General features: G+C 38.8%; 1 protein-coding gene across 12 annotated transcripts in view; it reads right to left on the minus strand.

Moving 5' to 3' along the window:
* ZNF521 (zinc finger protein 521) overlaps window positions 1-27,861 on the minus strand; it is a 235,960-nt gene that overhangs the window by 205,236 nt on the left and 2,863 nt on the right. For 5 of the 12 annotated variants that reach the window (XM_065628651.1, XM_065628653.1, XM_065628657.1 and 2 more), the window contains 3 exons: window positions 13,132-13,194; window positions 12,011-12,070; window positions 6,194-6,373 (listed from right to left, as the gene is read on the minus strand). In XM_065628651.1, coding sequence (XP_065484723.1) covers window positions 6,194-6,373; window positions 12,011-12,070; window positions 13,132-13,194 — 303 coding nt within the window. The remainder of the gene's footprint in view (window positions 1-6,193; window positions 6,374-12,010; window positions 12,071-13,131; window positions 13,195-27,861) is intronic. The other 7 variants (XM_065628659.1, XM_065628652.1, XM_065628662.1 and 4 more) reach the window with 2 other exon arrangements.

Below are 27,861 nucleotides of genomic sequence, written 5' to 3' on the forward strand. Positions count from 1 at the left end.
TCCACATCTCGGCAGTACCAAGCTACCTACAGAAGTACTTATACAGAATTTTTACATGAAAAATCTAAGAATGCAATTGTCAAGACCTTCATTTGTCCTGCCTAGGAGTATGCAGTTCTGCATATGAAGTTATGTATAGCAGATTCTCCAAACTGCTATTATTTTAGCAGGCCTTTGCCATTCCGTAACGCATATAAATCTTCCATCCAAGTCCACTGACAGGCTTTTCAGTGCTCTTTGAATTCAAAATTATGATCTTTGGAGATAGACTGTAGCTACCTCCCTATTCCCCCTTTTCCCCAATTTCACAGATTTGGAGTTGCAGATATGGGTCCTGGAACACATCTTTCTGAAAGGATGTGAGTCCATGACTTCCAAACTTAAAGAAGTGCATTGAGCTACTGTGTGTATTGGCTGGGACAGAAAACTGGAGGAGAGGGTCTGCTTTTCACTGTCTCAGTCAAATAGAATGTCATTTTGTGGAAAAGAAGTCAGAAGACCATGGTCCAAAGCAAATGGAAAAGTAGAAGCATGCCTCTCTAGTATAGCACCTGGGAAGCCCTCTAGGGAAAAAGAGAGGCCTAAACTCAACCCTCCAGTCCAAGCACCGTTTGTCTTTCATTCAATAACTGTTTAATGTAAAATCTACATGCAGTCTTTGGTGCAGGAATTCTCAAGAGAAACAGGGTGACTCTCTCAAGTGAAGTAACTGTACTTGGCAAACAGTGCTTGGCAGTGTGCCACTAACTGCAGTGAGGCAGATGAATATGCTTTTGGTGCATCATAGATTTAACTTCTTAGGGTCCTTGTCCTCAGAAGCACTTTTATCAAGCTCAGATTTTTCCCTGTACTGAAGAAATGACCAAGGAGCCCTGCCATGTATCATTTCTCCACATAGATAGTGGAAACTGGAAAAACAATGGCAAGATCTGCAATATATTTAGCCAGAGCAATTCTATCTAGGATATCAAAGCATGACAATGCCAAGTGCTCACAAAATTTATCTTGTAGTCTCAGTGTGCACAGCATACATCCTTTGGGACAAAATCCCCTGCAAAGTTTTCAGGTCTCCTAGTGAAGGAGATGGTCCTGGCATTACCAACTCAGAAAGATGGTAGATTTCTGGGCACTAGGAAGAGGAGAAAAAAGGCAAGAGAAGGAAAGCATTATAGTGGAATCTCTTATTACCTCCCATTTGGTAAGTCCATGATCACTCGTGGTGCATGCTGTCTACGAAGCTGTTAGGTAGCACAACCTCTTCTTTCTAGACATGCAAGAAGGTGTTTCTCAAGCACACAGGAGGATGATATCCAGGAAAATTAATTTTGGTCATAACTGGAAACACAGAAATCTGACTTAGCTAGAAGTTCCCAGCCCAGGGATAGTCCAGTGCTGATGGAGAGCAGCGCTCAGAACAACTGGTCCCTAATATATCTGCTGGGATTATTTTAATATGATATGCAAGAGGAATCTCTGGGCAGGGCTAGAGAGCAGGACTGCAGCTCCTCATTGGCAGGGGACACACAACTATAGCTAGGCGCCTTTTCAACATCAGCAACAATTTAGGGCATAACATGAATGGCTCTCAGCTCTACCTGACATACTTACTCAACCTGTCAAAGCTCTAGCACTAAGCTAGAGCCCAAAACATAAAACTAAGTCTACCTAATCACCTAAAGCAGGTGTGTCAAACTCATTTTCACCCAGGGCCACATCAGCCTCGTGGTTGCCTTCAAAGGGCCAAATCTAATTTTAGGACTGTACAAATGTAACTACTCTTATATTTATACAGTCCTAAAATTATATTTGGCCCTTTGAAGGCAACTGCAGGGCTGATGTGGCCCCCGCTGAAAATGAGTTTGACACTCCTGACCTAAAGGTAAAATAAATATCCCCAGTGGAGAAATAGTTCCTGTCTTTTACCTCAAAACACCCTTAGCATTGAAGCTAGGACTGCACATAATTCAGTAGCCTACTTACAGAGAAGTTTTGCAGCCTGTTAAGCCAATGGGGCCAGTAGTGAACTCAGGTAACATGCCCTAGGTCTACTGACATTCAGGTGGAGGATGGTCATCTTGTGTACCAGCACCTCATTGCTGTTGAGTTATTCAACAACTCAGCCAACTAGACTGGCATGTTCAATGCACATTTGACTTCAAGCAAGGCACCACCACAGTGTTCTCCTTTTTCTAGTATTGCTCTGGTTATGTGTGGGACTTCTGATGCCAAAGTGACATACAGGATCTTCAAGAGAAGCAAGCTTGAGCTGAATGCTTCTGAACACAGAGTGAGTCAGCAGAGAGGGAGTTCTTGTATATGCAGAGGAGAGTTCATAGAATATAATCCCTGAGGGTTTGGACTGAAAGGTGAAATAAACAGCACAAAGCACTGAGAAGGAAGAAGAGATTATAAATCAAGCAGAAGATGAAGGAAAGTGTCTGACAAATTGTGTCCCACCAACAGCATATATGGCAGCATTGCAAAAGGTTAAGTTTCTTTTCCTTTTGGCAGATGAAGGAGAGAAGATGCGGTTGATGGCTTAACAGTAGTACACCACATTTGATCCTGCAAGCACATTCCTACAGTGAGATCTAAACTGACATATGCTAGAAGGGCATCACATTCATAGCGATGCTAATTGGATCCTTTACTTAGATACACAACTTAGAGGATGACAGTGTGCAAGTGGCTCATGAGTTATTAAATGGAAATGCTGCAGGAAGGATAGAGTGAGAAAAGCACTAACATCAGAGAGAAACACTATTAAATCCATATTTTTATTGCCAATCTTTTGTAATGACTAAATTAATATAATTCAGTATCTCATCTGCCCGTGGTTACAAGTATTGCAAAGAATTTTTTTGGACATTTTCCCTTGTTTATGCTTTATCTGTATTCCACAAACATCACAGGAATTGTCAGCAATTAACATAAATAAATCATCACCTTTTCAGAGAAAGCTTCAGTACAAGAATTTCAGATGATAGCAAAAAATATTACTAAATAGCTCATGAAGGGCCTGTTCCATCCTCCATTGAAGTCAATGGGAATCTTTTCATTGACTTCAATGGATACTGGATCAGACCCAAATTGACAAGATCAATAGTGCAGACATTAGGATGAAAGAGCAGCTATGCCCTCCTCTAGAAAAAGGACATGAGTTCAATTCAAACAGATTACAGGAAGGAACCAGCTGGAGAGAACTTTTTTCTTCTCCCTTGAAAAAATCGGCAACAGAACAGAAATCCAAGATCCTGAAAGCTTAATCTCACAGAGTTGTAAGTAACTCTTATCTTCCACTATCCTCCGAATAGCAGGGGGGGACTGACACCTTGAGAGATTGGGACCACTGTTTAATAAACCAGCTCCCCTCTCCCCATTCCTGTCTTTGGTTGAGAGTGCAGAATGAAGAATCAAGAAAGCCATTTTACTCCTTCCACTGAAGTGTCAAAGCTTCGGAAGAACACATCTAACATTATCAAATGCAGAAACTAGAAGCCCCAGTATCGATCATAGGTCCTACAATGGCAAGCCTCATTCTCAAGCGTGTTACAAGGTTGGTAGAATGAGGGGCAGCCAAGACACTCAACTCTCCTGTTTCATGTTCACTGTTTTACTAAAGGGTTGTCTTACACCAGTGTTTTGCCATCCTGTTTGTTCCATCAACATAATTGTTGATTTTACCTGGCATAGTTATATAGAAAATGAGTCTACAACTGGGTCAACATACACAGTTCATAAATTCTTGCAGTGCAGCTCGCTATGCATCTCACAGAGCACCTCCAAAGCTCAGTAAAATCTAGACAAGCTGCAGCTGGCTCAGCCATCTAAAAAATCAGGGTTTGGAGGGCTTCAGAACTCAAATGTGAACTTCAGAGGCTGACAGACCTGGCATTTTTACCTAACAGAAAACTTGGGTAACTTCAGTACTTGAGATGGCACCCAGATTGGAAAGATCATACATCAGGATAGATGATACACTCTTCCCTTCTCCAGAGAGAACAAATTTGACCCAAACAACAGAATATAATAGAAGAAATTCAATTTTGGTAAACATGTTGTGTAGCACCCAAAGGCACCGGTGGAAGTCCAAGAGAAAAGCAAGAATCCAGGGAGCTTGCCTAAAATGCTAAAAGCAAACTTTATTTTTGTCAAATATATATTGTACTTCAGAAGAGAAAGGTAAGCTGCTTGGCTGTCAACTGTTTGTCAATGATTAACTAAAAATAATCTAAAAGGATGAGGTTTTCATAAATGTTATATCCTTAGTGTTAGGCCATACATGCTGCTTAGGACCCCGCATTGAATCCACCTCACTAACTACTTGGATTTCTTTGCTGAAGAAAGAAACAATCATCAACTCTGGCCATTTCATTCAGGCCCCTCTCTCAACTTCAGGGTTTATTTTGGTCATTTATATTCAGAAACAGAGGACAGTTGGCTTTTTGCCAACATGGTAGTCCAGAAGATTTAGGTTTAGGTTTTTATTCACTTCATAAGCTTTCAACAGTCCAATCTCTACCCATTCACTATCATGTGTTTCCTTGAAAGAGAGGCAAAAGTATTTTTAGGAACTTAAACAATTTCCTTCAAGGGTCATTTTCATTCCCCCATCCTCCAACATCATACATGTATTCCTGCCTTTACACATACATCTCAAATCGACTAATGCACCATATCCATTTTCACTCTCATTTAGCAACACAACCCTCAGCAGAACTGCTGTGTTGAGGAGTGGTGCTCCAGGACTCTTCCTACTTACTGTTCCCCCCACCTGCTTTTCTTCAGTTTCTCAACCCAACTGTACAAGCACTGTTCAGTGCATTCTACTCACAGCTTTAAAGCAGAGAAACCACTTTTTTTTTAAAGTCAAGAGAGAATATCAATACTGCCAGAAACCACGAGCAATATAGAAAAATACATTCTAAAAGATCATAGGAGTGATTAGGGAATGGCAGAACTGACTGTATCTTTAGTTAGAAAAACATTTTACAGGCAAGAAAAGGCAAAGCGATATATTAATAAAAGTAAACATTTTTTGCTGCAGCAGATCTTCATCTTCCATAATGTGAAGTTGGGACTAAATCATTTGAAAAATCCACATTACTTCTCAACTTTCCTTTTGCTCCTGCCCACTTATTCCTCTTCTGCTCACCTTCTTCTCACACTTCGTCCTCAAGAGCACTACTGCTGCTCGACTTTTATGTGATCCTGCCAGGACTTAGCCTATGGATCTAGTGGAACCAATAATGACTCATAAAGCTCTCCAAACATGAGCACATGCACACTTTCTAAAAGTGTTCCCAAATGAGAAGGATGGCTTTCCTTGTTTACAAAATCATAATAAAGAAAAGTTGAACATAAGTGCACTGCACATAAATACATTTTACACTGTAGAGGCTAAAATTAAAGTATCATCTAATAAAATATAAAAATGCCTTTCTGTTAATACTGAGTCTAGTTGGACCTAGAGTGCGCACCATCAAAAGACCTACTAAAACTAACGGGCAAAACTACTTCAGCAGATTTCATGTGGTTTCCTAGGTGAGGGGCTCTCTACAATCACTTCAAAGAGGAACCTGGGTTGGCTACAGGTCCATTCAACCCAGCTCTGCTCAGTTCAGCAGTATCTGATCAACACCCAGGTCTGCCCCTTGACTGAAGCTGAGATTTTATTTTCCCCTCTAACAATTTGCTTCATTCCTCTCAACTTTCAGTTACTGATTGCTGTACAGTCATTTGAAGTTAACAGATAGACTAATGCAACATCCAGCCCAGATCTGCAACATGCCCTTGTGCAAATTCACTCATTGCGTAGCTGCACCTAAACCCCACCTACAAACACCCTCTGTGTTCCCAAGTGACTTAGGAAGATACGTGTATATGCAAAGTATGGAAAGCTGTACAGTATGAATCTAGAAAATACACGCAGTGGCCAGGCACAGACAGCTAACAAACACTTTAAATACAGTGACAATGCAGTAATTACCCATACATCCTTCGGTATGAAGGAAATTTTTAATGCCCCATTTACAGTATAATCCTGTCCCAGAATCTGTTTATAAAGGTCTCACCGAAGCGTTCAAGTGCAGGAATAAAATAATGGAGAAAGGAAGGAGGGAGATCAGAAGCAGAGGATGGGAATCAGAAATAGAACAGTGCACGAAGCCACAAAGTGATAAGTATTGTTTACCTGTCAGTTGACATTGATTAATCTTGTGTTCTGTGATATCACTCAGTGACTCAAACACCTGGAGGCAGCTGTCACAGCTGTGCACAGCTTCTTCTTCTAACTCCTCCCCTTCATCCGGCCTTTTCTTGCAGTCTAGCACCTCTCCATCTTCTGCCTTGTCTTCTAGTGTACAGTTAGGGTCTGAAAGAAAATCAAGACCATGATGTCAGGCATCTAAGAAGAGAACCTTTAAAATGAAAAAAAAAATCAAGGTAAGTTCTTGTGGTAATGATGAGAAGAGACATATTTGGCATGAGCCTGCAGCACACTGTAGATTTTATTGCTAAATAAGCAAAGGAGGCTTTTTCCTGATTTTTTTTCTAAGCTGAATGAAAGGAGAATTTCCCTTCTACTCCCACAAATACAGTTCCATTTCTCACTCAAGCAATTCTTCCATGCTTCAATGTTAGGTTTGTCAATTTTATCACAGCTATTGAAGCTGCTTTGATCATTTGATCATTGTAAGAAAGGATAAACCACCTATGCAATTAGTTTTCAATGAAAAGAAAAATCAAATCATTGAGTGTGCAGGAACTTCTTTTCACTCTTAACTACAGTGTTTCACAGGAAATTACCAGAATTAAAAGACAAACAAATTTGATTTACATAAACATGAAATTAATCTTGACTTTACAACCCACTCCAGTACTCTATCACCACACTATTTGACACAAACAAAGCCCTGGAAAGATTATACCCCGGGTCAAAATGCTACACATGCTTTGAACTCATGCATGACTTAAGACAAGCCCAATAAAGTTCCTGTATTTGCCAGATCATGGAAAACCGGAAACTATTGTAAAACCCGCATAGTACAGAAGGAGAGCTTTGTCTGTTTGACATGCTGACAAGCATTTTGGGGATAGTGGGACGGCTCTAGCCTCAGAGCAGCAGCCCTGAGCCCAGCTGAAGCTTCTAAACTGGAAGAAACGTGAGGTCTCACCGCCATCCCCTGTGCACAGAGAAGCCCCACAGCTCGCTGCATGACCTCAGTTCTGCAGACAACCAGCACAGAGTGACATAATGCAAAGTCTAGAACTTCTCCTCCTCTGAGGAAGAGCGGAGTAGCATTAACTACTCCTGACTTTTTGCCCGCTTTACTAAAAGCTTCCTTCAAAAGACAGAAATAAAACAATCAGTCTTCCCTAATAAAGCAAGCTGGCACTTAACTTTGTTTTTCCTCGGGAACCACAGTACGTCAAGTGAAATGCAGAAGAAAAATGGTTGCGTACATTCCAGCAAAAGGAATGCAAGTGTTTCACCACTTTTCCCTTTTCTGCTTGGGCCACCTCATCTTTCCTTTTAGACATTTGAGAGAGCTGAGACTGAAACAAGTCATTTGAGAAAACAACAATAACCTCATATAACAACAGAAGATCGTGCGAGTACATTCTAAGATGCTCTTTAGCCAAGCGTGTTACTAAGTAGGAGTAGGCTCCTTGTCCACAGCAACAGAGAGGTGGTATCTGTGAACCCACTTTATTTTGCATTGCAGTTGATTACAATCATGCACAACTACTTGAAAGGAGATAAAGTAAAACATGCTAGCACTAAATTCGCATTAGAATGGGGGAGGGGTGAGGAGGTGGAGGAGGAGGAGAAGGAGGGAGATTCTATCATAAATCACTCTTCAGTCCTCCGTCAGCACCCTACAGTGATGGGGACCCAGCCATCCCTGCATTTGCCACTGTGCACAACGCACAGACATTCTTGCTGCTCACAGCAAAGGTCAGGGCTCCCATCATCTTTCTACACCCCTTGGTCCACGCTGCTGCACCCTGCGCTTCGGCTGCTCAAACACAGACGGACCCACCAGCAGAAACTGGAAATGACCCATGTCAGGAAGCCTTCCTCATGCTATGTGGCTCGTGATCAAAACCAAGGAATTTCTTTGACAGGGGTAAAGGGCAGAATTTATTTTTACGGGAAATATATTACAAAGGGAAACCAGATTAATTTTAAAAAATAAAAAACACATTCAGAAGGCAAAAATGTATTTGGTGTGCAAAACCTCTGCCCTTGCACTGAGTGCAGTCCTTGTATGACAAGTTACATTCACAAGGTTCTTTCAAGAGCGAAAACTTCAACTTGAGCAGCTACGTCCAGATAGCAGAGTAGTCTGGAAATTTACAAACCAAAAAGGGATGCTAATTAAATAAAAGGATTTTATGGCATTTTAGCCATTGCTGAATGCTCTGAATCTAATAACTCCCATCGCCACTTCATTTTCCAAAATATTTTGCAAGATTAATAACAGTAGTTAGGAGATCACCAGGTTACAAGCAGTCCAGAAAAATAAATAATTGTCTTAACTGTTGCAAACTGACCCCAACATCATTAAACACTTGTTGGAAGGCAGCATGAGCACATTGCATACTGTTAGTTGTTCAGCTCAAGCTCCCAGTTTCATCTCATAAAACTGACAGCACTCAGGGAAATGTGGGCACTGGGTTTGAATTTTAAGACAAGTATTTAAATGCTGCACATAAAGTTTACAGACCTGTTTGTTTTAAAATAAGGGTAGTGTCTGACTCTGCTTTAAGTACAATGCTGAAGGAAAAAAAAAGGGAGGGGAGGGAATTCTTGAGACTTATTATTCAGGAACACTTGCACTTCGCAGGAATTCAGCAATACACACACACAAATGCACACATGCAGCCCTTAGTACACAAAAGCCTAAAGAATCGCTCAATTTAAAGCTTCCTACTTAGAGACCAGTTATTAAAATTAGAATCATTTGAAGACTAATAAATGTTTTGCTTCTCCTTCTGCATTTGCAGATAGAAACTCTACAGGGACAGAAGTCAGTCAAGCTTATTCCCTTCTGCTGCAACTTTAGAATACATGCTCTAGCCAACTGGCACATTTGTTTTTAGGTCAACACTTAAGTGGGACCCTCTGGGACCTAGGTTTGAGTTTAGCCTACGACAGCTTTGTGAAATGAGTTCTGGCAGTCTCAGCTCCTCTCAATGAATGCATTTCCACTGTGATCTGCTTCCGTGAAGAGATGTCACCACCAAAATAAAAAGATATTTAAAGAGAGAAAATATCATTTGGACACCCTGTGAACAGATAGTTTTTCTGTTACAACACGTATCTTCCATCAAGAACTGATCTAACCTTAAATAGTTACTTAAACTGAGGATAAGTTGCCTTATTTGAGCTGATGTTTTGAAAGACTAGAATTTTTAAAACGTATTTTATAAATGCAATATGCATCCATCCAGACTTCCTCCTTAACCTCCTGTTCAAAGCTCGTGCTCGCATATAGACTTGAGGGCAAATGTCATTGATCTCCCACATTTCTTTCTCCCCAGTATCTGCAACAATCACAGCCACAATGCCCTCAACAAAGATTGTCTTCATAGTAATATTACCTTTCCCAATATCTGCAAACGCCACTGTCATTTCCAGAGGCTTCCCTGCCCTATTTCAGAGGTCATGCGCCAACTGAAATTTTTCAGTACACATCACCAACAGTACACACATCGGCTCCATCTGCAGATATCATTGAAAATTATCTACTATGGAAAGGAGGGTTACTTTTTTGGAACAGAAATAATTCAGCCTATGAAAGTACTTTAAAAAGAGAAAAAAAAAAAAAGAAGAAGAAGAGAAAGAACAGTTGTCTTCTGTTGCCGATCACGTTAACATTATTTATAAATGGAAATTAAAAGAAGCATGATTTTCTCATTACTATGTTCCCTGGCAGGTGGTTCTCCCCTTACCTTCTTCCTCCTCCTCCTAAGAGATGTTATTGCTGTAACTTGGTCTAATAAAACTGCAACTTTGGGGAAAATGAAAAATTGCATTGGCTTAAAAGTGTTGGAGGCAATAAAGCCATGGACTTCAATTATTTTCAAGTATGGGAGCGGTTTAAGGCCAACCAGCAGAAATTCTATTCTGCCCATGTAAAAATGAGGTTTCACCACATTTACTTTTTATAACCCATATAAAAGTCAAGCAAAAGTAATGAATATCTAAGAGCCATCTCAGTGGACTGGGAAAGACTATCTGTATTCTTGAAACTCATCCTGCATATTTCTGCCTATGCTACAAGGATCCATAGCTAATCACAACTAAAACATCAAACTACCAGGAAAACAGCCTCCTTTCCAAGCCATTTCACTGCCTAGCAGTAGACCTCCTTCCAAGCCACTTCTGCATGGAAAAGTGCTGGCAAAAGAAAGGAAAACTTAGATCATGTGGTTATAATTATTACCAGGCAAGGAATATTTCTTCAGCTCAGTGGTAAAGTAAAACTCTGTCGCTCTCTGCTCCCAATAGTGTCCATCGCAAAACAACTGCCTCATTAAATCTCTGCAGTAAGATTAATATGCCGTAGCTGCACTACATTTATAACTTGGTACTCTATAAAAAGCACATTTAATGGTTAGAACCAGAGCTTAGATACAAAGTATTACTATAAAAACTACTGGCAGTGTGTACACAGTGTGGGCCTTCTTTACTGCTTGCTCTATCAGAAGGTTTTTTGTTTTTAATATTGGCATTGCATTCTTGCTATAGAGAAAAACAGAATGTTAAATCTTGTCTAGAAACAGACAGAGAACAACACAGGACATGATAGGAAATAAATAACTAGCAAGACAACTTAACCATTGAGAATTATTTTAAGAAAAAAATGCAGAAAAGCAACCATTCCTTGTCATATTGATCTCCAGTTTTGCAGCCCTCTATTTTTCAACTTCATGTGCCTACAGCAGTACAAGTTTGCTTTTTTTCAAGTTTGCAGACAGCTAAATGAAGACATATGTACATTCAGAAGAGTTTGAGAAATTTCCCATTAAAAAAACAGAAAACTCTCTCACTTTTATTTCCTCTTTTCAAACAATACAGTTTATGCGCAGAGCCACTAGAACCTATAAAAGGCACCAAACACAAATCCACAGGACACACACACAGGAGAAATATGAAGTCTTCTAGCTGAAGAAAAAATTAACTGTGCTCTTCACCTTCATAAGGAGTGACTCCAACTGTTCTCAAACAAATTACCTACACGTATTCAGAGATGACTACCCTTCTAGGAATATCCTTAAGGAGTCAGCCCTTACTCCAAAAGGTGACCTCAGCTGAATGAATGAGACTATTCAGATGAGTCAGTCCTGCTCTTCAGATAAAATCCTGTGGAATCAGTACCAAAGGCAAAAGCAAAGTATTTCTTGCATTCTCAGAACTGTATTACATTTAGAGAATAAAAGAGTCCTTGTTGCTATTGGGAATTAACAATTATTTCTTCATGATTATTAACAATGCATATCCCTGTGATCCTGATTCAAACAACAGCTTTGTCCACCCAGTCTCACTGACTTAAAATTAAGGAGCCCTTAATTAATCCCTGACTGGTAAGAAATTATATAAACAACCCTAAAAGAAATTATCCTTATCCATAGTTTGAGAGGAATGAATATTCAAGTTCATCTGAAATGGCACAGGGTGAGGTTTTATGTGAGGGATGTAGAGAAGGATTATTGTTAACAAAGAAAAAAAAAAGAAAAAGAAAAGAAAAAATAAAAACATGCTGCACTTTAGAAGTATCTCACTTTCAGTTGGCTGACCTACAAAAGGCAGAATTTCTAATTCTCAGGAATTGAAAGGTGAAGGGAGAAGAATGTTATTTTCCATTGCTAGCCCCAAGAATGCATTCTAAGCCAAAATGGAGAAAGAAGAGTGCAGGCTTTGCAAAAACACCCCGATACGAAAATCCCTCACACTCTTGTCAAATGGTAAGCAAGCACTAATGAAGGAATTCAGCATTACCAGTCTGTGCGGCTGTGTGTCCCACACCTGCCTGCTGGTCCTCTGTTTCATTTTCTTCTACTGTCAGAAGAAAGTAAACAAAACAAAAACAAAACAAAACAAAAAAGATGTTAGGTGGGTAGCTGAAGTGTTCCAAGCATCTTTACACCAGCTTCAGTTCTGAAAGCCAGTAATGCTTGCACAACACGGGCAAGAAAAGCTGCACTGCAAAGTGCAAAAGTGTAGATCAGACCAAAACAGAATACGTTACTGTATGGAAGCTACAAATCTGAGAGCAGAGTGACCAAATCAGTTTCATGGCTTAAAAAACAAACCGAATTTCCTCTGGGATATTTGTCATCAATGCACTCTACTGTATTTGATTATGGAAATAAATGAGAGAATAATTCTGGGCTTTAAGATTCAGCTCGTGCCATACATATAAGAGAAAGCCTTCTCCTGGCAGACAGGAGAGGTGTGTGTGCTAATTCATACGTAAGCTTTAAAAAAATAATAATAATCCTACATGCTACATTCAGTAGCAAACATCTCAGCAGTGCAGACAGCCTTGCAAAGGAGAACTAACCCCATGCTGTTTTACTGTATACACCATGCCAGCATCTTTCCCTTGGCTCACAGCTTTCCAAGAGCAGTAGAACTAAAAACAATACAATTCTTGTCAGATTCACTATGCAAAACTTGTTGGGCAAGAGTGAACCTAACAAGAGCCATTCTGCTGCTACTTTGAAAAATGAGAGAGCGCTGTTCTCATAAGCTCTGATATGATGCCTAAGTAAGATTGACTCTCCCAAAGTAAAAGTAAGGGAAGAGCTAAAAGGCAGAACCATTTCCTTTTTATTCTGCCAAAGACTTGTGTTCTTTGAGTTAGAGAACAGCGGAGAGAAGAGAATTCATTCTCCCTCCACAGGGGAAAAAGCTGAAAGGGGAAAGACTGAACTTCGGCAGCATTTCCACTCCCAAGAATTCAGACCTCAAAAAATAATCATGCAACTGAGTTAAAATCCAAAGATTTGAGGTTTTTTTCACTGGCTCTTGGGACAAGAGAGTGCAACACTTAGGGTCACATATAAATCTAGACATATATTCAAAAGAAGAGATACATATACACACTCCACAGGTACCTCTTTTCCTCCTCCGCCAACCCCAAGGCTTCATACAACTGGTTGTTTCTAGAATCTGAGTTTCTAGAAAAAAAACACCAGTTTTCATAAGGACACTCTTAGGACACTAGAAACTTGAAACACAGTGCATATATTAGAAAGAGTCAAGTACAGTCTCTCGAGGACTCTAAACAATCTCTATCTCTGTCCCAGAGCTGTGGCTAGTAAGCACACTCTTCCCATCAACAGAGATCTGATAAAGTTTCCCAGGCCCTGGAGTAAGTCAAGTATTTCACAAAATAGGATTTTATAAGCTGACTGTTTCATTTGAACTTGTATTTTAGCAGTACCAGTACTTCAGCTGGTATGATTTTCATTGTTACACTGAAGCAGTCATCCCAGCAGTCCTCACAGCTAAAGGAAACTGGTCAGACAAAGAAAGCAATGGGAAAAGCTCAGGAAAAGCTGAGCTTCGGGGAATACGTGGTGAAGCACAAACTAAGCTAAATAGAAAGATTTCTCACGAGGGCAGCACAGATTGGTAAGACTTGTTAATACAGCAAGAAAAATAATGAATACAACTAATATACAATTAAAAAAAAAAAAAAAAGAGAGAGACACCACCTTTTGTGACCCACCTCGAAGCCACCAGTGAAACCTTTGCAGCAGTCCAACTTGACCCTGTTTATGCCCACCACCAGCTGTTGATCTCTTTCCAAAAAATGATCTCAAGAGCAAGCTCTAAAACTGAAAAATAAATCTACTTTTCCATCCCTTGAGAGGAAACTCATCTTGGTCATCAGTACCCACTGATCAACCTTATTATAGGCTGTAGATGTATTGATTATCTACCAATGAAATCCTCAACCACGACATATGTCATAAGTTGGTCCAGAAAGGCAATTTAAAAACTCTATCATTTCTTAAGTCTCAAGATGGAATTGAGGTGCCCGAACGTGAACTTTTCAAAAACGGATTTCCAAGTGGGAAACTTCAAAATAAAGCAGCTGCCTGCTATGAAGTAAAAAAGATCTGATGTTTGAAGCGGATCTCCACTTATAAGAGTATGCAAACTAAAATGCAAGAGTTCGTCTTTTGTGCTGTTCTGCACTGAATGTCTGCTGCCACCAGCTGCAGAACCAGCATCTCTTGCTCCTCCTGAGAAGTGAGTGCACACCGAAATGTGCTCAGCTTTGTGCTGCTGACCGAGGGCACCAAACGCTTCTAGGTCTTGAAAAAAACAAACATGGATACTGCCTAAAAAATTGTTTTCAGGTACGTAAGTTTGTCATGTGAAAACCTGACAGTGTATGCCTTGTGAAACCAAACATTTAAAACTTCCCTGCTATTTAGGGATATGAAAATTCTGTGACAGCTGAGGTTTGCTTTCAACAAAAGCTGATCAGTATGTCGCTATTACACTAAAAAAAAAGGAAACAAGTATCAGAGCAGGTAACTTTGTGGTTAGCATCTTTCTAAACTGTTGTTCAAGCCCTTTAGGGATTCTCAATCACAAAAGAACCAAGTAGGTCACAACAGGCCATAGCACAAAGACTTGCTAATAATATTCAACTAGACTGACACATCTGTCAGAAAAATTAAAACCATGTTTAGGGGGAAGTATGGTAAAAGGAGTAAGAAAACTATCCCACAAAACCCACAGAATTAGGGAAATGTTAGCATTATTACAAATCATCTGCAAAATAGCATGCCATTTTCCTTTGCATTAAGTTAGATCAGTCCTCCACCTAGCATGGGTATTTGTTACATTAAGTAAGCTACAGCTGGTAGCATCCAATAAGTTCCTGATTAGCACTTTATGCCTTTCCACAACCAGACTGAAAATTTCAGTACTATTTCAGCTCTCAGGCCACCGTTAAACTCACCTGACTACAAAAGGCAGCACGACATGCAGCCAACATTAACTTCCCTTAAACATCAACTATATCATTTTCTTTCAGGAGAGGAAGGCAACTTTAAACAGAACCTATATAGTGAGATGCTTTAAATTTTGCTAACCAAATCCATTTCTCTAGCACTAGCATGAAATGTAACTGAAAAATGCCACAAGGATGATATGCAGATATAACAATACAATGTATGCACTATTATTAATTCAAATATAAAAATTACTTATACTCTAGGACTGTAATTGAACATAGGGGTGTCAGCTTCATTACAGCATATACCACATCCTAGCATAAGGTAAGACAAATTCTAGATAACAAAGTGACAGAATACTAATAAAAGGGAGGCCTCAGGAAACCAGAACAACAGCTTATGAATTCAGACTGTGAATAAGTGATGTTACTGCTGAACAGCAGCACTTCTAGATACATTTAAAATAATGTTGTCATGAAAGTAACATCATTACTTGTTCCTACAATTATATGTTTATGACCACAGGTCACCAGTTTTGTTAGCTGTAGAAATATTTCTCAATTGACTTATCTGTTCCCTAAAAAAACAAACGATCAAGTCCCTACTACATATTTTCTCAGTGCAGCTTTTGAAAAACAAAACAAATGGGCAACTCTAATAATAAATTTTTTTTAAAAAAGGACCAGATCACCACAACAACTGTGACATCACACTTCTTGAGAGTAATTTAAAAAAAAAAACCTCAGTAAAGGAAACAAAATTCCAGCATGGCAATCTATCTCCCATTATAAAAGCTCGTGGTTTGGACAGATACCAGTGTTTTAAATTTTACTGAAAAAAAAAAGTATCTCTAAACTGAAGCTGTATCTATGTGAAAGGTTAGGACATTTCGGGTTTGCTACAGCTGGTGTCCAAGGCAAACCCTGATTTCAATTCAGAGCACCTCTCATGCTTAGGCTGCTGAATATCAACATTAAGACCAACTATTGCTTTAAAAAAAATAAAAATAAAAATAAACCAAATAGTACCACCAAGGACAGCCAAGGACAAAAACTTGTGGGAATTTTGATAGAGGAGTCCTAAAAATAGAATTAATCTCCTGACTGCTCTGCAGCAACACCTGCTGATCAATGAGGATTTTACCCCTTTTGCTTAGATTCTCTTCATGGGACACATGGTTAGCGTATAAAGGAGGAAGATTATTTTATAAAGTTAGTACAAAATATACACAGGTTTTCTAGCTTGCAAAATATCGTTCATATTCTACTGCCTAACCAGGATTCCCCTTCACTGAAGAGTTAATCTGTAGACTGAGCATCCTAAGGAAAAGCACAAGTCATTTCTGGTTGAAGCCTGGAAAAAAACTTGTATGGAAAAGAAATGGATAAAATTAGAAATGTGAAAAAGGATATTTTCACTGAGGGAAGCCTTTTGGAGAACTCTGGCTAAGATTTATGGCTTCTGAGCTGTTACAAACCATAATAAAATAAAAGCAAAAGATAATTGAAAAAAGTCTATTTTCTTCTAGTCTAGGTGGGTTAATAAATTTTTAAAAAGACAAAAAAAAAAAAAAAAAAAAAAAAAAAGAACTGTCCCAAACGCCTGAGCCTCTTTTCAGCTTGTTAAACAAAGCAGGAGAAGCCACATATCCCAAAATAAACTATAAAAATAGATTGCTATTGATCTATCCCTTCCTAAAACATATTCCTTGAGAGATGTGAAAATAAACCTAATATACCAACTAAGACTGTCGGGATAGGAAGTTTAGAATATATGTTTTTAGCTCGCACTTCGCATTTCCTATAACTCAATACTTAATCTATAAATTCCATTAGCATATGATTAGTAATTCAATTTAAAGCCATCTTTGCACAAAAGCCTTTTTCTTAGGATGGTAACTTTGCCAAGTGCATCTTCAATCTACATGTTTGAATAATTTCTGCAGACAAGTAATAGAGACACTAGCTGTATTAGCATAATCAATACACAATTTACGGAGTTACCCAGACAGAACAGGAATAAAATGTGTGTGCCATTATTTCAGTACCTACAAATGACTGTAATTTCTGGAAGTATCTCTCTACTTTTCGTTTCCCTCCTCCTCATGGCCACATAAAAACCAAGAGGACATTCATATTGCCATCACCTACAGGTAGATACTAAGTATGATTAGATAGATGAATCACATAGCGGAAGGCGAATTTAAGAGCCAGTTACAGGAGGTGCTGAGTATCTTCTAACTCTAATAAAGTCAATGGATTTTGAAGACGCTTCGCTCTTGGCAATAACGTGCTGTGGAAATACATCTCCATAAGGGTTCAGTCAGGATACAAAAATGAAATTAAAGAAGTTACAGAGTAGTGTTAAATGCAGGATCACGTGTCAACGTATCGCCTGTTAGGGCTACACCTTCCTCCGCTTTCTTCTCTCCCCAGATACCACCAGTGCTCTAAAATTCACTTTTTAAACTCTTCTGGCTGCAGACGTGAGCACAGGGCTTCACACCTGGCCGTGCCACTTTAAGAAGCAATTCAGTGAGTGACTCCTGGAAGTCAACAACCATTTCAGGCTGCTCCATAATGTCATTTAAAATAACTGGCGTTCATAAAAGTTCAGAACTACTAAGAAAGTATTGTTTCCTGGACAGCTTCACCTAGTATCAACATATGTCTACCGGCTACTAGCCAGAAACCTGATTACCATCCTGACTCCCAAATGTACATACACCCAATGACTTTCATGTGAGAAGAGTTGGAAAAACAAATGCCTTTGCATATTAACATTTCAATATCTACATTCCAGAACCCCATTGAAAATTAGTTCTGTGTGTAGCCACACTGTACAAAAATCCAATTAATCATATGTATGAATATTTGTCTTTCTGATTTGTTTTCCTTTGTGCTGTGATTTAACCCTTTTCCTATTTCTACCCCTCCAAGCATTGTAACAGTATTGATACTGGAAATTACTATTTTCCTTGAAAGATTCCTGTTATATAAAGCATTGTTCTTCTTGCATTCGCTTTTTTCAGAACACAAAGTCCTTCACAGCATTCATATTTTTTACTCCTTTCTTTAGTCTAACCCAACACTGAGCTTGTGTTGTGTTTTTTTTTTTTTCCCCTAATGTTCTTCTTGTAGAAAGACTGAATTAGGAGTTCCCAATTAGACTGCAGTGGCTGGAAAATATTATTCTTATGCTAAAATAAAGTATTTTCCTAGGCAGCACATAAACATAAAAGTAGTAAATACACTTAAGTGGAAAGAAATTATGCTTAAGAAATCCTCTGGATATTCTTCCAACCCTTGATCTCAAGTATGACAGTATCCAAATGTGACAGCCTAAAGACATCCTGTTTTATGTAACATTGTGTGCAGAAAAGGCAGAAGATGCTCTTTCTTGCAGCAGAGGGAGAATTCTACAGAAACTCCAAAGCTAGAGGTGGGGGGATATCTTTTTCTAGATAGCTGAGGCAGTAGATTAATTAATCCTGCCTAGAATGCTAACTTTGCCTCCCTAATCATGCATCTATTAACAAGGTTAAGCTACATCTATGCATATTTCTATTGTTTAAAGTAAACTAATAATGGTGTGATATATTTTTCAAAAAGTACTTTTCTCCAAAGAATCTTAAAGCTTTTTATAAACTTCAAGTAAATTTCAGGCATCCCTAAGAGACTCTTATCATGCAAGGTAACAAATTACAGTGGATCTCTGAGTCAGATTGAGAACCATAGTGAGAACTAGCAAAGCAAGAGGGAATCTCTCTGGAAGTCAATTCTTAGTACCAGCGTCAGGACTTTCAGCTGCCCTGCCTGTCTTAAACTGAATAATCCACCTCCATTCCTGACAATGTGACTGTGGGCATCCAGTCCATTTGGAGGAAAGGTAGAAATTAGGAGGCTATGATAAATTTTAAGCCTAATTACCAAACCCAGTACTGAACATGAATACTTTCAGAGCGATTCCTCTAAGTATACTGAAGCTATGGATCACCTAAGCTTGCTTATTCTCTCAAAGGGACATAACTAAGGATTTCTAGTACTCCTACAGACCTGTATTTTCAACTGTGCTTAGAAAACAGGAAATTCATTATACACAGTCTACAAAACCCTAAACTCATTAAGAGAGAGCAATTTGAATCAAACTGGCCTATGGATCACAAAACCTTCAAAGTAGCCAGCTTTACACAACTCTGAAGATAGGTGATGTAAGAAGGGCTATGAGGACCTACAGTAAAGGTTACTGTAGAGGATCATTGCCTTGGAAAGTTAAGTAATTTATTTATGTGCCTAAAATAAGGAGTTTGGGCTGTCTGACACTATTGGAACACCAAAACAAAATATAGCTGCATGCTTTAGCTCTGTTACCTAAAGATGTACATTTATCTGAGTCAAAAAAACACCTCCTTTCAACTGAGATTATCTCTGATTCACCAGAGATCTCCATCTATCCTGTACCAAGGTTTCATAAGGTTATTTTTGATCCCTCAAACTCTCTGACCTGTTCTAGGTAACTTTCTGTCATGTAGAACAGCACTCTGGTCTATATCCACAAAAAAGCTCAGGAGCCAAAAACTAGTGAGGGGACACTGCATCTAAATTGCCAGAATTTCTGCTCACGTGCCACTCAGGTCAGGCAGTATCTATGGTTTTCCCATCCAGACTTTCTCAGTGCTGTGCAGCTCAATGCTGAAGTCAAACCAAAGCCCCAACACGGCTGGCTAGTGGAAGATTAAATATTCTCCTTCCTGCCCTGGCTTTGGACACAGTCTCATGGGCTGGTTCTTCAGAATTTACATACCCTTCCCCAGTTGCTACAAAATACTGGCAGAAAAACGCGTGGGTTGAAATACCTCTTCCTTTCCCCCTCTGGCCCACACCCACCGGTTAGATCACTCACCCAGGATGTGGGTGGCACCAGCTCAACTTTCTTCTCTATCAGAAGGATTTGTACTCACGTCATGAGCTTCTTAACAAAGAGCACTTACCCTAAGACTTGGGGTGCACTCATTCATTGCTGTTGAAACTGCCATACCTCATCTACAATACTGACTGAACTAGAAAGAAGGAAAATGAGGGCGATACCTTATCCTTGTCATTAGGGTACCCACATGGGAAGTGGGACACATGGACTTCAGTTCTGGTTTCATTTAAACAATTCATCAGAAGTAATATTGCAGTGAGTACTTGGCAGACCAGGACCCAGGTCTCCCCTTTCTCAATTGGTATTCAAGCCACTAAAGCCATAACTCTTGTGTATGAGCACTCCTTCTCACCTCCTTGTCCAACAAATACTTAATTACACTTTTAAAAAGGGAAACATCATTCACAAAAATAAAAGGGCAACTCACACTCAGAGCACAATATGCTGCTGCGTAATGACTGATGTACTCCCTGTGAGATGCAGATTCAAACACCCTGAGAGAAAGCACAGAACAGAATCCCTGTCTCTCACATCCTAGCAGGCCAAATAACTTTCCCTCTTTGGTGAAGGGGAAAGGAAGAGCAAGAGCACAACCTCTCAATTCCTTCTAACTTGGGAGGAAAGGAACAACCTGTCCCCTATCTCCAAAAAGCTGGATCAGATAAACGACTGCTATGAGATACCCTATTGCACTAAGCAAGACACACCTATCTAGAACAGGGGAGGAGCTATGACACACTACTCTTTCCAAGTTCTTCCTACCATCTCCTTAAGGTAGTTCCTACTCAATAACACTAACCTACCTATGAATTATATTAAGAAACCAAGTGCCTGGTCCAAGATGACTATTATAGTAGGCAACCAGGCACCTGTAAACTAAGCCCTGAAGTCCTAGCAACCTGCAGCATGCAAGCCCTTTTGTTTGGGCCTAGCCTTAGAGCGTTCTGACCTTTCTTCATTGATTCACATTTGTATCTGACGACTAAGACTTCTGCTCAACAGATTCACCAGAAATCACAAACCAAATCTTTTCCTATGCTCCAGCTCTTTCTAAGCCACGTAACACAGTGGCTGCAGGCACAGACCAATAGTGACCCATTTCCTCCTCCCATCTTCCGAATGAAAACCTTACATCAGGCATGGATCTCGACATCCTGTTGTCCTGGAACCAGTGAATCAGAAAGTTCCTTCCTCGCAATTGTATTCTTTGGAGGTGGAAAATAATTAACCTCCCCACTCCCTCCTCCTTCCTACTGCCACTGTCAAAGTTAGAAATTCACTTGACTCTGCCTGGAAAGGAAAAAAGAAAAAAGCTATCATAATTCAGTGCCAGAGAAAGTTTTGTTGATAAAAGCATAGCCTAGTCTTCCCAAGGACACTGCCTCGCTACATCACATCATCCAGTCCAGCAACACAGCAGGTATTTTATTTTTGTTTTTAAAGTTCCTTTCAAGAAGTTAATGAGTCAAAAATGGAAGTCGAACTTGATAGCTTCGCAAAAGTGAACAAAAAAAATAAAACTAAAAAAAAAATCAATTATCACGGAATTCATTGTTTGAAATATATTTTCCCAGCAAAACACAACCTAATAATAGTAGGAGCACAACAAGTTTCAGGAACTGTATATGAAAGCCATCTATTGTGCAGTTAACCAGGATATTTAGACTTAAAAGTGCTCCACGCTCGTGTGTAACACCGAATGTCTGTGTGAGAAACGAGGAGGGAGATTTTACAGTTCCTGTTAGGTAAGGACAAAATTCCTGTTCCTGGTTATTGACCTCCATGGGAGAATAAGCTCACAAAAAATGGGCTTGGGGAAGGAGGGAAAGCACCCATACCCTCACTATCAACATCCTAACCATTTGCTCTCAGGGCAAAAAAGTTTCCTGTTTCAGGCAACAGGCTGTTTAACTAATGACTAGCATTTCCAAATTTGTAAGAAGGCTAACTAGTTACTGATATTATATTCGTAAAGAACCTTAGTATGCCCCAATCGCATTAAAAAAAGAAGAAAGGGGAGAGTGGGGGGAAGCCACTATACCAACAGTTATATAAATGACTTTAAGCAGACTTGAAGGACTAAAAATCCTAACCTTAGAAAGAAAAATTGCACCTAATTGCACCAATATTTAAAAAGTGAAAGTATCAGATGAATTGCTTACTCAAAGAATATCCCTGTCTTGCTCACATGATAAAAAACAGTAGGGAAAAAAACATAATGAAAACACATCCCCCTAAAATCTAAAATTTCATTGGGCATTAATTGTGCAGAATTGATAAGTAATAACCCTTCAACCCTTTTGAGTGCACACTATACCAATTCAACTGTACAAAGAAAAGTTGCAGTACAGCATGCATAGCATCACTCTAGCTAAAGGGAAATCTAAAAGGCTCAATTGTGCACACAACAGAATAGCATGGATAATCTAGACTAAATCCTGAAAAAAAGGAGGAAAAATAAATCCTCTACATCTTTTTCTCAATAATTATGCAGAATAGAGGGGAAAAAAATGTTTGAAACTAAAAGAATGTGAAGTAGAAAAAAAAAAGCATGGCCAGAGTTAACTAATATTGTAAATACAGAGGACACTGGTCCTGGTTCAAAAATCCATTGGAAGAGGGCAATTTTGTGCAGTATTATTAATGTGTGCACAGAATAACATAAAGCAGATTTTTTTTTGAAAGGAGGAGGGCTGAATTAAAATGTTAATTATAACATGTTGTAATAAGGATACCCCCAAGATCAGCCCTATCGTTTTTGCTACAGCATGGTCCCTAGGCATATGGCTAACTACTCCTTGATCATTATCCTGGCTAAAACTAAAGCTACTGAAGTTTAGAAGACTCATATCTAACAGAATTTCTTTCATCTCTAATAATTGCTAAAGTAGCATAATTACTCATACTCGAGGTGAAATAGAACCCAAGTTGTCTAAAATTAAAGTTAAAACAAAAACAATCCTCATCACCTCTTTTGGGTTTTGCACATTCATCTTTTCTCAGAATTCTATGCCAAGCATTGCACTATGATTTAAAAGTATTTAAAAGCTTCTCTTGTGCTATCCAACCTTTGTAAAGAGAGCAGCTGACAAACTTCAATGCTTTGTAGTAACACATTGTGAAATATACATTTTCCCAGCACCAACTAAAACAGGTCCAATGCTTTGTAGACCTGTATGCTGTCCCTTCAGGGAAAAACATATACATATGTATATATGTCACTGTTCTAAGTAAAGTAGCGCATCTTCCCCACCTGCAGCTGGGAGTGATTTTGAGCTCAGGTAGCCCTATAGGAACCAATGGAAACCACAAAATACAGTGGGGAAAAGAAGCTAAGAGCTCTGTCTTAAGGCATCAGCATTCATACTATATTTTAATCAGTCTAAAAAAGAACAATTCCAAGTATCTTACTTTCAGTGTTTTACACAGAAAAAAACACTAAATCCATATGGTCTACACAAAACGTTAACAATGCTTCCAGATTCTTTCTTCACGTACAATCATTCAAAAGGCAGATTTTTTTTCCAAAATGCGCAAGTTTCAAAATACTGAATCATGTTTCAGAACAAAGAAATGAGAGCTATTAAACTAGTTGTAAATTAGACTGAATGAATTATAGAGCAAAATAAAGCCTTTCAAGACCTCTTAGATCATGGTGGGTAACGTTATCCTACACGTTAGATAAGTGCCTCCATACTGACAGCTTCCCTTGTTACACAAAGTTAACAGCAACTCGGGAAAACAAAATCAAACCAAACCAAACATGCAGCATTTCTAAGCCTCTTAACATTCTCTTTGTCATCAAATTTCCCCTTTATGGAAGTCAGCAGTACAAGCAGTAGCTGTTTAGATGCAGCTGTTTAGATGTTCACTCCTAATAGTACCTGCTCTGAAGGAAGTAGATGCTGATGGTCGGTATAACTCATGCTGGCCCCAAAAATGACTGACTAGCATTACTGTAATCCTACAGCTAATCAAGACCATCAATATCACTATGCATTGCCAAAGTCAATGAATATTACTAAAGGTTAGGGATGTTTTTGTTGTTACGGATTTTTTTAATATATAAAGGAGCTGGGGCTTGCTTTGGCAAGTCAAAAGAGAACACTATAAATAGCCTGTGTTATAAAAAGATGCTAATCTTATATCCTCTTTGTAATTTGTTTTTTCATGTACTCTTTTATGTTCGATATCTTAATTTTTGCCCTTTTTTGCATGGCCAAATAGAAGCCAGCAATCCACTCATGCATCAAACAGATGTTTTTGCTTTTCAGAGCAAATGGAATCTTATGAATTTTTTGTTCCCTCCCTATAAAATGATGATGCCAAAATAATACATTTCCTGAAAACGGCCCATTCAGAAAAAGTTCTTTGGTCCGGTAATACTGAAACTTTAAGACAAGTTCACAGAAATCATGCCAATAGTAATTACTGTTTTTGTTTATGCTGGATTGATTATAATATAATCAGCAGACAATCTAACGACTTCTGAGTCTAGTCCATGCAATTTAAAAGCCAGGGAGGGTTGGGGCTGAGAATAAACATTCAAATAGTCGACAGATACACAGAAATGTAAAGGCTACTGTTTGAAGGGGATCCGAATGTCAAACGCTCTCTGAACTATTGCTGCTATTAATTAAGGTTTTTGTTTTAATCCACTACTGTTCTACCTTCCTTAATACTATATCACACCACTTGCACCTCTGTACAAGAAACAGCCTTTTGCTTCAAATTTATGATGAGAAAACAAGTCATGTTAAAATACAGGTACTGTTTGCTCAGTCCACCAACACTTTGCACGAATTGAGTTGCAGCTGTAAATTCAGTCAGGATGGAAACAGTACCTAGGTTTCCTCAAAAAGAGGGAAAACTTTAAGAGGTACTCCACGCTTGCCAAAATATTTCAAGATACAAGCCTTCTTTAAGCAGAATATAGATATGTAAACTACAGCCAATGAGTTTTTCCTTCTCATCTTTCTAGGAACTAACATTCAGTAATTTTATTTCTGCAGTCAAATGTGGGATACAAAATTATGATGAGTAAAAATTTACTTTGAAGCAATAACAAAATACTTCTATATTTTTTTCAAAAAGAATGTACTTTCAGAGATCAGCACTTTTATTAAATGTGTGCGGCTGTTCTAGTTTCCTTGCGATGGCTTATCTAACACCTACAGTTTCAGTGATTTTTCCCGAGTGACTTTAGCATAATGAATATTACCTGACTTTAGCTCAGAGAAACCCGGGTTTAACGTTTAGTAGGGCTACATTTTCATTCCGGTTTGCATATCGAATACCTGCTTTTCTTTGCAAGTGACTCTATCTTTGTAACTTTGTTTCTAAACAAAATTTCTCATCAAAAGCCAGTAGTAAGGGCAAAAGAAAAACCCCAAGCCCTCCCAAAACTAAAACCCCATGGACCAGAAAGGGAAGGGAGGGGGGAGGCGGTCAGTAACCTAAGTGTTATATCTGCAAAGCACGCCAAGTCACAAAAAGAGAAAAGGTTTACCATTTCAATGGCCAAGTTAAACAAGATACAAGTGAGCTGCTCTGCCTCCCTCCCTTGCTTGTGCATCCTGGGGGGCTCCAGCATGGTTTGACTGAGGGGATGGTGTTGTCCTTCCCTGCGAAGAGTTTCAGGAGTCACACCCGTTGCCCTTCTCCGACACCCTTCATTTGCACAGGGGCTCTTTTGGGGCTTGTACACAGGTACCGTATCTCTGGTTTATCTTTCCCCGCCTGTTTTTCTTCTGCTATCCTCCCTAACCCACCAACTATACTAGGTGATTTTGATCAGGTCAATGATACCAAGAGACCCTTTCCCCGCCCCCCCCCCCCCAGAAACTAGCCAAGGAAATGGGATAAATTAATCAGTAGAATGAAATATAGGTCAGGACTGTTGAGTTTGATGCAACTGATCCTTCCTCCGCCTAAAAGAATACGGCAGTTGAACTTTAATTCCTCCTTCCTAAAGTAAAATAAGATATTCAAATTACAGTTTTTCAGAAAGTTAAATAATTTACTCTCCTTTTGAGACTTTTTTTTGCCACAACCCTGTAGTCTATTTATAAGAGTCACTGTTTTTCACCAAAAATAATTACAATCTTATTTTTCCTTGGAAAGATGTGTTTATTATTATTAAATTGTAAGGGGCTTATCTAATGTTAACAATGTATTTTTTCTTTCCTAGGTCCAAACCTGAGATGCAATCCTCACCAAGAGCTGGGGGACACTCAGCTCAAAGTTGGCAAGAAACCAAAATGGGGTGGGGGGGGAGCTAAGAGAGAAAAAAGAAATAGAAAAGGAATGTAAACAGAAACCAGGGTAATTCAAAAAAAGTGTATTTTCAAGAAACAGAAGAAATTTAGTCATTAGCAAGTTCTTAACACCCACTATTTCAGATGAATGTTAGTTTCATGCATTCAATATAAAAAACTCAAATGTCTTTTTGTTTTAATGTATTTACCTGCCTCGTATCAGTATTCCCCTAAGATATAAGTTTCAAATTAAGTTATCAAAAGTGACAGACTTATCAAAAATATCTCTTATATCCTCCCCCCTTAAAGGGTTGCTAAGTACATGACAAATTGGAAATGTAATATGTAACTCCATATTTTATTTAGATGTAAAACAGCACTCACGAGTTTAAATAACTCATTTACATACATTCAAAGACTAGTTTTTCAGAAAAGCTATTTAAAATACTGTTTATTTTTAAACTGTAGAACTATATTTTCTACTGACTATACCAGTAATACTTAAGAAATAAGAAATTTAAACAAACACTGCATTGGAGGTACAGTTTAAATTCTCCTTGCAACATTACTTTAAGCTTTTGTTTTTTCACTAAAAATGAAGATGCATTAATTGATGGGCAGACTCTTATCAATGAATTTATATGCTGTCTATGCAAGCATCTTTCGACTTCTCAGATGCATCACATTATTACCCTATCAGAAATCTTACAATCTGACTGCTTTCAGAGTACTATCAATGCACACAAAATTGACATGACTCAAGAAAAATAAAACAGGGAAAATGAAAAAGATATTTGAACAAAGGCCACCAAGAATGATAACCTACCCCCCAAAGGTAATTACTGCAGCAATAATTACAGATGACGATTGATTTACTGTCCAGTTTTAGATGAAAAATAGTAAATAAGACACTATAAAGAAATATCTACCATCTCTATCCCGAACATTAAGCGGTTTTGTTAAGTCAGTAGTTTATTGTCAGCAAATCCAAGCTACTCCATCTGATTCATACAATGTTGCTGTTTTCTCATTTGAGGGACTCCCAGGCTACTGATACATAAGGAAGGCAAAGCCCATACCTCCACATAAAATGGAAGCTGTATCTTTTGTGTTAAATTAAGTGTGATGTTTATAGGAAGATATTTGAAACAAACCTCCTCTCTGTAATGCATCTAACAAATAACCACGAGTAAAACATGTCCAATTCTAACAGGAGAACAATTTCCTCTATTTGCCAATTAATTCTGAACATCTATTCCTTTGTCCTTAAATATTTCGAGATCTAAGACTACCCTTCAGTTAAAGTTTCCCAGCATCTTTTTGCAAATACGGCTAATTGGTCGCGCTCCTACTGGCTCTAAAACTCTTATGCGCACGTAAATAAATCCTCCCTGGGAAGCTCGGAATATAAGCGCGCGCCCAAGCAACAGAACTTTCATTGTGGTATCATTTTTAAAAGGTGAGGGAAGAGCGGCTCGTTTGTTCTTCACAAGATGCCAAACAAAAGCACTACTGAACCGCACAAACTTCAGTAAACTAGATACAGACGGCAGCAGCAGGTAAAGCAGTAAATTCAAGGCACCCTTTATCCCCTTTTAAAAAATCTGGAGAGTGGGGAAAAAAAAAAAGGAAAAGTAAAAAAGAAAGTAAAAAAAGAATTAAAGCCTGCTCTAAAGCTCACTGAAGT

This window comes from Caloenas nicobarica, chromosome 2 (genome assembly GCF_036013445.1).
Source record: "Caloenas nicobarica isolate bCalNic1 chromosome 2, bCalNic1.hap1, whole genome shotgun sequence".
In the NCBI taxonomy this organism is placed as follows: domain Eukaryota; kingdom Metazoa; phylum Chordata; class Aves; order Columbiformes; family Columbidae; genus Caloenas; species Caloenas nicobarica.